The following is an 11,102-nucleotide window of genomic DNA, read 5'->3' on the forward strand; positions in this document are numbered from 1 at the left end:
AAGGGCCAGGCCATCCCTGTCCACTTATAACTCCATTCAAAAACCTCTTCCCACAAGAGAGAGCAGCACCAGGCAGAAGGCAGTGTCCTCAGTTCCTGGACAAGGGAAGCATATTGCCAAGATTGTTTTAGCTTATGGGCCCTCATTCAGTGCATTCCTGCACCAAATGCTGGTTGAGGGCCTGCAAGAGCCCATACCTTAACTGCCGTGGACCCCAAACAATGGCCAGCCAATTCCAAACTCTGGACAGGAACCTGGGAAATGACTTTAGTACTTGTGACCAACTCCCAACCCAAAGATCTGGTGAGAAGGACACTGTGGTCAATGGTATAAAAACCTGTTGAAAGAACAAGGAGAATCCAAAGAGTGGCATTCCTCCTGTCTCTCTTGTGCTAATGGAAATCTGTCAGGGTGGCCAAGGATGAATCACTACCCAAACCAGGCCTGAACCCACACTTGGAAGGTATGTCTAATCAGTTTAATCAAAAGGTGATTGAAGCTGCGAGGCTACCACCCTCTCAAATATCTTCTTTAAGAAGGGGATATTGGTGATTAGTTACTAAGAATCTCTGGGTCCTATGCAGATTTGAAAAGCAGGGGCACTGCTGCCTCCTTAAAGATATTGGACATTTACCCTTCCCACAGCAATGCATTTGGACATCTACCCTTCCCACACACCAGAGACACCTGGACAATCCTGTCTGTCTTGTTCAAATTAGTCCTGTAGGGAAAGGTAAGAAAGGCAATTAATTGGATGCACCATATCAAACATACTGTCAGGCCTCAAACACTGAAAATGATCCATAGAACCAGATCAGAGAGAGCAGTGGACACCTTATTTGAAGTTGTATCACCTTTGGCTTCCCAAGTTGGCATGAAGTTGGATGATTTTATCCTTAATATGTCTTGCATACATTTATTTATTTATTTAAAACTTTTATATCCCGTCACCATATGCCTTGGCCTATCACAGCAAGTATTCATGGGATCCAACACCATTTAACTGCAAAAGATACAAAACAGCTTCAGGATCCAGTGGAGGCAATAAAGAAAGCTTTTTCTGCTGTCCTCAGTGCCACAGATGTGATACACATCTAGCAGTTTCAGCGTGATACAGATCAAATAAAGTAGTAAGGAAAATATGCTAATGTTCTGATAATATTTGGTCTCTGGATTTTTTTATTTACTATGATATTACCAACAACTTATCATAAATTTTCCTTTGGAGATGTTAGTATTCCTTTAAATCATAATTAGGTCATCTCTCTCTTTATCTCTCTTCCCCCCTCCCCCTCACCACCAGCAATTGTGACATAACTGTATGTCTGGGGAAACCATAGCTTGCTAGTCTGAAATAGTGAAATGAAGGTATGTTAGAGGCCAAATATCTCTTGAAAATGTTTATACCAAGATAAAAAGCAATGGGTTAGAGTAGGAGAAGATGATAACCAGAGATATTTTGATAAGTATCTTGAGCGAGCTAAATCTTGGATAATATAATTACTTGAGAAAGCTGCAAGATAAAAATGGAAGAAAATGGCAAACAAAAACAAAAAAAACCCCTGTGCCATGCTGCTATATTTTACTCTATATTTTACCCTATATATATTATATGTATATATTTATATTTAACTCAGACACACTACGAGAAGGATTTCAAGGGATATGGACTACAAAACAAAGAAGCACTTTGAAAAAATATGCACTGAAAAGTGTCAGAGAGCCTTTTGTGTAGATTTTCAAAATTCTTTAATTTAGATTGCATTGGAATGCTGGGTTTTTACAGCTGATCCACAAACATTTAGTCAAATGCTACCCTGTGTAAACTTCTTTCCTAAGTTTGCAATGGCCAGTCATATAAACACACTCAAACATCAACCCACCCTGCCCCATATACTGAAGAAATGTGGGAGGACATTTGTGGGGCCACATAGGCTAGGTTTAGACTTTCATATGTTGTTAGCATGCAAATGGATCCTATGCATGGAATGATGTACTTGTAGAGGTGCCTCAGTATGAAGGTGTTAGGAGAAGAAAGGTAGTGGGAGTAGTCCGCACAGCCCTGTAGCCCATCCCTCACAAATCCTTCCTGTGTATGGGATGCTGTCTTCTGAAACCCCTGGTATCATTTGAGGGGTCATTTAAAACAGAAAACCTCCAAAGATTAATTTGATGGCTTTTTCTCACAAATCATCCTCGAACTGAAGGGTCTCAACAACAAAGAGGGACCATAGCTCAGCTGAGGTTCACATGCAGAAGGTCCTATGTTTATTCTCTGGCTTCTTCAGATGGATCTACAAAAGAAACCATAGGGAGTCACTATGGACAATAAGGCCAAGGTATACAAAGTATTTCACAATTTTGACTTCTTCATTGTTGACAGTAAATTTATGTAATTTTTCTGTAGTTGTGGTTTTGGCTACTCCATACCTTCTACAAAATTTAACGCTATTTGAAAAGTTCACCTGCCTCTGTCTCTGGCTTCAACAGTGGTAGTGGGATGTAGGAGGAGCAGATGCAACTGCCTGCTTGCTCACTGACTCTGGTAGTGGTAGCCATGGTGAGAACAAGTAGGAGGAGTAATAGCAGCTGATAACAATGGTGGTGAGAAAGTAGACTCTGTGGAGGAGAGGCTGATTGAGTGCCTTTCCCAAGGATGCTCCTCAAGCCACAGTCAGCAGCGGTAAGTCCCATTTCATGCTAGGGAATTAATCCCTGGTAAGTGTTTAGGGTTGTAACCTTAGAGTGGCTTTTGACATTAATGAGCTCGTTTTTCTAATGAAATGCACTTGCAGCTACAGAGAACATGAGCAACTTCCATGTAATGCACAGACTGGGAAATTTGCAAGTTCCCCTTAAAGCATTACAGGAATTGCTGTTAGTCAGAGAGAAGGGGCTTCATTCAGCAAAGCCACAACTTTGTTACAAACTTGAAAAGCTTTTGTCAGTCTGTGCCAACGTTCCTTTCCAAGACAAAACATCATTTAAAGGACTTTGAAATGAAAGACAGCTGGAGATCAGCTAGCTAATAAATGTTATGAATCTCAGTTATTCCATTTAACTATAACATTTTAAAGATTCTTGACAACTTTAATGTAGAGCACATGCAAATCAGAATTCAGATAATTGACAACTATGCAGCTATATGTCATCGTTGTTCATAAATATAAAACACAGACCAACCATAGGTGGTTTGTCTCTTTTCTCTCTTCCCACCTTACACAGTTGCTTTGATTACTGTTTGTTATCAATATTTCATGCCTTGACTCTAAGTCCTGCAAAGACTGGATCAATATCTTTAACATGACTTCTTAAGAGCTGACCTTATATCCTTGAAAAACATTCCTACTGAAAATCTTCCATTCCAATCCCTAGTCCCAAATGTGTCACTGATTCATGCCATCCTTTCATATATAGTTTGAGATGCTAGGCCACCAGGCTTGTGGTAGAAATGTTTCTTCCATATCCTGAGATAGGCTTACAAAGATACTTTAAATGGTACATTAAAAGCTTTGTAAGCCTCACTGAAGGAGGTTACATTGTAGAGAAAGATAATGCACATTTATCTGTCTTTCTGACACCTGCTTGCATCCTACCTTGGAATACATGAATCAGCATTCAGGTTACATAGAAAGTTATACATATTTGCCAATAATAGTTTGGAATAGATTCTGGTCACGTCTCATATTACTTCCTCAGTTTCAGGCCCTTTCATTGACCTCATTACATGTATCTCATTAACTATTTCTGCATGCCATGCCAAGATTTGTTTCTTTTGAAATATACGTTGCTTGTTCAGACTTGGAAACGAAGCATGCCAAGGAATATTTATGAGCTACTGTTCCTGAAAATCAGGACTGCAGCTCCTCAGACATTAGAATTCAGTGAAAAATAAAATATTTGATATTTCTTCTGGTTTTGAACTTGAAACATCTGTTGCATGACTTGGTGATGGCTACCAACTTGGATAGATTTAAAGTGGATTAGAAAAAGTCATAAAGGACAAGACTATCAGTGGCTATGAGTCCTGATGGCTATATGTTCACTCCAGTATCAGAGTCAGTATGCGAATGTACTCCAGTTGTTGTGGAACATGGGTGGAAGGGTGCTATTTCACTAATGTCCTGCTTCTGAGTTTCCCATGGACAGCTGGTCGACCACCGAGAAAAGAATGATGGACTAGATGGATCCTTGGTCTGAAGTAGCATGGCTTTTCTAAAATTCTTTCGTAGTAGCCACAATGACTATATATAATGTGTAGCATTAGCAACAGGATCCTTCTGTATACTCCTTCCTGGGGTATAAAAGTGCCAGTGTGCTATTGTTCTGTTTTGAGCCTTCTACAGGCATCTCATCTATCACTCTGTGAATAGAAGGGTGGACTTGATAAGTTTCTGGTCTGATCCAACATGGCTGCCTCTCCTTTGTTCTTATGCTACCCTATCCAATGGTTCCTAGTCTCACAGCAGAAATACACACTGCTATGTTCATACTGCAAGTGTGATCAATGAATTTGTGTTTGGATATCCCACACATTTTATTATTACACTTCACTTATATGCCACTTTTTTCCCTTTGTGAGATCCCAAGACCACTTCCATAGCTCCATTTTATCCTCAGAACAAGTGTGATGTAGGTTAGGCTGAGAGTGAGTGACTGCCCCAAAGTCACCCAGTGAGCTTCATGGCCAAATGGAAACTAAAACCCAGATTTCCCAGGTACCCAATCCAATAATTATCTCCATAAGTTTAGCAAGTTATTTTATTGACAAAAATTCAAAGTTCTGAAAATTCTGTGTATGTGCAATTATTTAGTTTTTTAATGACTGCATTGTGGCAGAAATTACACAGGATTCACATATTCCTTTTAGGACTCTCTATATGGAAAATACTGTAGTTGCCACAACAGAATCAAACAATACAGTGTGCGTAGACATTTTAATGACATAGTTCACATAGGATATAATATCCAAGAGAAGTAGAAAGCCATTAGTGTCACCTTTCCCCCTTTCACAAACAATTGGGGATTGATAAATCTTAATAGAAAATGAAATACAGCCCTCTGAGTGGTCAAAGAGGAATGCAGTGTAATAACTATGCAGAGTAAGGTTCTGATATGACTAATTTACATTTCTGGCAGTGGGCATTAGCTTATATCCTGCTCTATGTATAAGGGAGGGTTTTTCCTGCTCCCTCACTGCTTCACTTCTGCTCCCTCCTGCTTCACTGCTCTAAGATGCAATAGAGCTGATGGCAAGTGTTCTTTCTGTTTTTTAAAAATCTGTATACCCTGAAGCTAAAAGATAAAAGTACCACAGTTGCTTCTTACCCATTGCACCCTTAGGTAAGAAGTCATTCACAACCCATTGGTGTTCAATAGGTATTTTATGTAGAAGATTAAGTTATATGTTTCTGATATGATACTGTTAATTTCCCCCTCCCCTAACTCTGAACTGACAAAAACAGTAAAGTAATAATATCAGTTCTTTACATCTGCTTTACATAGCAGATGTCAGAACAAGCCCTGTCCAAAATGTATAGCTGCAGTTTAGCACACATAACAGTGTGTTGTGGCATTGTGAATGTCAACTGGGCATTATCAAGAGTGCTAGGAACCAGGCTTGCCCATTCATATTTGAATGTGAGGCCTACTTGACCTTCTACATTTCTGTGATTGTAAAGTGAGCTCATAATTGGGTTCCTTTTGATGGCTCATGTATTAAGCAGGAGCAAACCTAAATTATGTAGGCTAAGTTGGCTATGGCTCCTAAGGGAGTCCAAGGCAGTCTGGCCTTTCTAGTATTTGCAAAGTGTTCTGTGTTTTCAGTGGTAATGTACAGCATCTTATATTCTCTCTCTCTCTCTCTCTCTCTCTCTCTCTCTCTCTCTCTCTCTCTAGAAATCATCCCTGTCGTCCTGTTATAGTCACTTACCATCAGAGTGAAACAAACGGCTCTGCACTAGCAGGAAACTACCCCATTTACCACTATTTTGTTTCATACAGAAGATAGTCCAGCCTGCTGCATTGCTTACCTTGGCTTGTATTATTGACGAGTTCCAAATCACATACAACCCATTTTGTTTAGCACCTGACAGAGCCAAATTTACTGTGAATATCTCTCCTGGTAACATTAGCATGGATTTATCTCGGCTGAAGATCTGGCATTCCCACTTCCTGCTGGACACTGTTTGGAGGCAAAACCAGATCATTAAAACCATTTGCTGCTTTTTAATTTGGAGTGTATACATAACGGGTGGGATCCTTGATAAAGGATAAAGCATGACTGCAAAACACGGGTGGGTTGCAAACACTCTCTTGGACAGTATTCCAAGCGTGGAGTGCTGCTCCTTAGGCCCCCCTGACCTTTACAGGGGCTTTTGGACACATAGGCAAATGTTGTCTAAAGGTAGAGTTTAAACATTCCTATGCGCAAGCAGAGCTGCTGTATAGTGCACTTTGCATTATTCAGTTATACCATTGTGTTGGATTTTGAACATGCTGCAAGCTTTGACTTTCTGACCACAGGAAGCTTCAGTGTAGTTTTATTATAATAGTACAACCTTACCTTCCCATCTGCACAGAAATGATGCCTAGATACTGAGCAGGATTGAAATTAAGCCCACCTCTCGTGTCCCTTAGATAGAACCATATGAAGTAAATGAACTGCCTTAGACTATCAGGCCATTGGGCCATTTCTCTCCCCTCACCCGAATTGTTTACTCTACCTGCTGCACTGGAAACACTTCTCCAGAATCTCAAGCTTAGATTCTTCTGAGCCCTATTACCTGAGATTCTCTCAAAGTGAAGATGCAAGAAATTGGGCCTAGGCTCTTACAGGGAGCTCAGTTTGAACAAAGCTTATCCATGGCATTAAGTGGAATACATGCACACATGCATGCATACTCATAACGGGAGAGCAGGGCCTTGAAGATGGAAAGATGCACCTTTTTGAATATCTAGAATGTGCCTTCATGACTGTTCACATCCCTGATCTGCAGTAGTCAGAACAGATGTAAGAATAGCAAGTCACTTGCATGAGGCCTACTAGGATTTTGTGCTTGGGCCATTGTTTCCTCTAAGATGAGCTTCTATATGAGAGGGGATAGTATGTATAAATGAGGGCAATATAGTTCCTGTATATTGTCATCTAACCTATAGCATGGTTTTGAACAACTGGATTCTGTTTTTTGAAACTTCGCTCATCAATCCTTTAACTTAGAGGGTTCAACACTTAACAGTGGCCTAAAATAATTTTAAATAAGATAAAATAATTACACTAATCCACTTTCACTTTTCAAGTTTAATATGATCATGTTTTATTTGTTAAACAGAGTTTGGCTTCATCTCTATTTATATTGCATTTTAAAAGAGTGCTGGGTTATGCTTTTATGTTGTTGTAGTTAGTTGTGAAGTCGTGTCCGACCCATCGCGACCCCATGGACAACATTCCTCCAGGCCTTCCTGTCCTCCACCATCCCCTGGAGTCCACTTAAGCTCACACCAACTGCTTCAGTGACTCCATCTAGCCACCTCATTCTCTGTCATCCCCTTCTTCTTTTGCCATCTATTGTTCCCAGCATTAGGCTCTTCTCCAAGGGTAAACCTCTTATTGCCCAAGAAAACTTATTGTGTTAATTGAAGTCATTATGGTATTCTTAAACTATTGCAGTTGTTTATTTACTTTATTACACAATTGGTATATCATTTCCAGTGCAATTATCAAAGAACATAATGGCTATATGACAACAAAATACAATAAATTAACCAGTCTTCCTCAATAAAAGTATAACTGTACTAGTCAGATCATACTTTAGAAAGGTCTTAAACAGGCATCTAAAGACCCAAACTGTGGATGCTTATCTAATGTTATTGGAGAGCACTTTCTAGAGGGTGGTTTCTATCACATCTTCAAAAGTTCACAAAGACTAGGCAGGGATGAGGTGACCCCTAAGGTAACTGTTCTGTTCATAGCTTTTATTTTTGCTGTAAGAAAATGATGAGCTTTTCAAAGCTGTGTTGCTCTCTGTGTGTATTAATGCAAGGTATTTCAGTAGAGTATGGAAGTATCCACTAATGAATAAATGAATGTTGTTCCTTTTCTATGTTGCATTTGGGACCCTGCGATTTCAAAGTAGAGAGTTGTGCCTTCATGTTTCGCTTTAGAGCTAAATGTGCTCTTCAAACACGCTCATTTGTCAAAGCGCTAGCAGGAAAACTTGTAATGGGAAGAAATGAACAGTGTCTCATAATAACTTTTCACCATCTAGTGGTAAACAGCATTGCTGTGTCAGAATGTGTGACAAGATGCCAAAAATATTTAATATAGCAAAATTGAGAAATATCCAAGTTTGCTGAGATTATTTGCATGAGTTACCACACTCTCAATACGATCGTCCACTGACTATTGTCCCAACAGAAAAAAATCCTTGAATCATCTGTGGTAAATAAACTGCAGGGATGATCCTTGACTATCTCTAGGGTGGACATTTGCTCTACTTTACAAAGGGCAATGCTCTGCTTGGAAGAGGGTCCTGTTTGAGTCTAAACTAAAGAAACTTGGAAGACAGGCCAGGAGTGCTGAAATTTCCGTCATCAGCACCTGGACAGCAGGCTGAGTTCACAGGTCACATGGTCACCTTTGCCTATTTATACTTCTGTTTAAATTATAATTTATAAATTTGCATCTGTGTTTATAAATTAGCATATCTTTTGAGTTATGCATAAGTCATCACCCATTATGTTTCTTCCTTGCATTAGCATTGGGTGGAGCAGAACAAGAGCAGGAGAGGCCAGAAGGTCTGTTGACCTGCACAAGTGATCAGGGGCTGTTAAAAGCAGCTGGTTGCATCATGAATGCTCCTGCTTTGCTCTTTCATGTCTTACGCATAAGATAAAAAGACTTATAAGTACAGTTATTTACTTAAGGCTGATGATGTCATTTCTAAAGAAATTGTTTCAAAGCACAAACAATGAAGCAAGTGTTCCATAACGGTGTACTAATGTTCCTTTTTTGACTCTTGTCTCCCAATAAGGCCCATTCATTTCAAGTAATTTGTGAGTGTTTTTACTTGTAGAGAAAGTAAGAAAGCATTGAGGTAGGGGAGTTATTAAATTTCTCTCCCCCTCCCCAATTTATGCCAACTGAATGGCTGCAATTTTGAAAGTATTTCAATATGTTCTTTGATATTCAAATGGATCTTTACATCATATGTTATTAGAGACACCTGCTGCCACTTCTGTACTTAGAGGTTTATTAGCACATTGGAACTCATTTTCCAAAATGTATTATTATTGGCTTTGAAAAACCTCTTTGTATTAGCTTTTAGCATATAGCATATTTGACCAAGGAGAAAATCTTTCTTGAAAGAATTTTGATGGGGGAGAATTTAGGCAATTAAACAATTCTATTTCTCATATGCACTCCCTATTTTTGTTTTTGTAGCTTAAAAGAGGGTTAAAGTAGAACCAATTTTCCTGTAAAAAAAACTTTCTCCCCCCATGGGAATGCTTCTAATTTCACTACATTGAAAATAAAAGAAAATCTTTCTATAAGAATGATTCATTCTATAAGATTGAATTCTATAAGAATGATTTATGCCCTATTGGCTCACAATACTGAATGATTTGTTATACACTTCAAGAATATTCTGTGATCAACCATTTCTCAATATTATTTTAGGTTGAAAGTCATATATGGGAGCAAGTCCTGTAAATGCACATCCTTGTGGGGAACAAAAAGATCTCTAGCTCTTAGACAGATTCTGGATTTGTGAATGAACAGTCTGGTGCCTAGACTTAAATTTGCAACCACAAATTCAGTATATCCTAGCAACCTGCAGTTTCTTTTAAGGTGTTCAGATTTATTCTGACCAATCCTTTGCAAACTTAGACTTGTCTAAATACACTGAAATCTATGGGCTGAGGTGTACTTATCTCCGAGGAGAATTACAGATACTTGGCTTTTTTCTCTGCCATTTGCAGGCCCTTTGTGAATGAAATAGATGCTTTCATTTGAGCTGGATGATCAATTCTGTGTTATTTTTGTCTGAAGGGGTAATTTGATTGCAAAGCAACTGGAATTCAGCTTGGGGGTATCTCTCAAAATCAGAAATTGAGCATGTTTTCACTCTTCCCCATTCCTGCCTTACCTTTCTTTTAAATAATCACTTGGGCTTTTCATAACCACAGAGTCAATGCAGAGTTGCCCAAAGACAGTACATTTTGCATATCAGTCTATGAAAATGTGCTTTTTTCTTTCCCATGATAGTACTATGCAATAAATGCTACCTTCCCCAAAAGAGGCACAAAGAACCATGCCAAATGGCAATTTCTCATTCAGCAGACTTCAGCTGTTTAAATATGCAGTGTATCTGTCCTGACAGTCAGCCGCTTGCTGTTTCCAGGGGTTGCCGTCCTTTACAATCATAGTAATTAGTTGATCAATGACATATGCCTACAGGGTCACCATCAGCTAGCTTTTGACACTATGCTGTTTCATTTTAAATGAGCTATAGAATCATTACCATGAATTTACTATCTGAGAATAGAGATTTATTCTTCCACAAAGATATGGCATTAAAGCTGTTTGCATTATCACAGTGTAATATGCAAATATGCATATAGTATGTACAGGCCCATGTTAAACCAGTTCTATACCATCTATACTGGCTACTAGTGGAAGTCTGGGCCCAATTTTAAGTGCTTGTACTTACATATAAAACCCTAAACTGCTTGGGTCCTGGATGCCTGAAGGATTGCCTTCTCCCTATGTCCCTACCTGTCCTTTAAGATTGAGTGAGGAGGTTCTTCTCAAGGAACCATCCCCTAGAGAGGTAAGGGGGATGTTGGCTAGAAGAAGGGCCTTCTCCCTGGTTGCACCCCACCTTTGGAATAGGCTCCCCAGAAAGGTGTGCCTGGCACCATTGCTGCTATCATTTCGGTGCCTCGCAAAGACATTCCTCTTTTCCAGCTATTTAATAATTGATTTTAGTGGTTGATTTTAACTGACATCATCATCATCAGCAGCAGCAATTTTGGTTGATTTAAATTTGCTTATTTTAATGCATTTATGTGATAAACTATTGGTTTAAACCAGGGGTCTC

General features: G+C 39.2%; 1 protein-coding gene across 2 annotated transcripts in view; it reads left to right on the forward strand.

The window, feature by feature from the left end:
• The window catches only part of XRCC4 (X-ray repair cross complementing 4), a 137,066-nt gene that overhangs the window by 106,601 nt on the left and 19,363 nt on the right, over window positions 1-11,102 (forward strand). The window contains exon 8 of one of the 2 annotated variants that reach the window (XM_044446277.1): window positions 5,899-8,646. The exons of the other annotated variant lie outside the window; for it this stretch is intronic. Coding sequence (XP_044302212.1) covers window positions 5,899-6,010 — 112 coding nt within the window. The 3' untranslated portion in view covers window positions 6,011-8,646. Of the gene's footprint in view, window positions 1-5,898; window positions 8,647-11,102 lie in introns of those variants that run through there. 2 annotated transcript variants of the gene reach the window in all.

Source organism: Varanus komodoensis, unplaced genomic scaffold (assembly GCF_004798865.1).
Source record: "Varanus komodoensis strain SLA01 unplaced genomic scaffold, ASM479886v1 scaffold5, whole genome shotgun sequence".
NCBI lineage: Eukaryota > Metazoa > Chordata > Lepidosauria > Squamata > Varanidae > Varanus > Varanus komodoensis.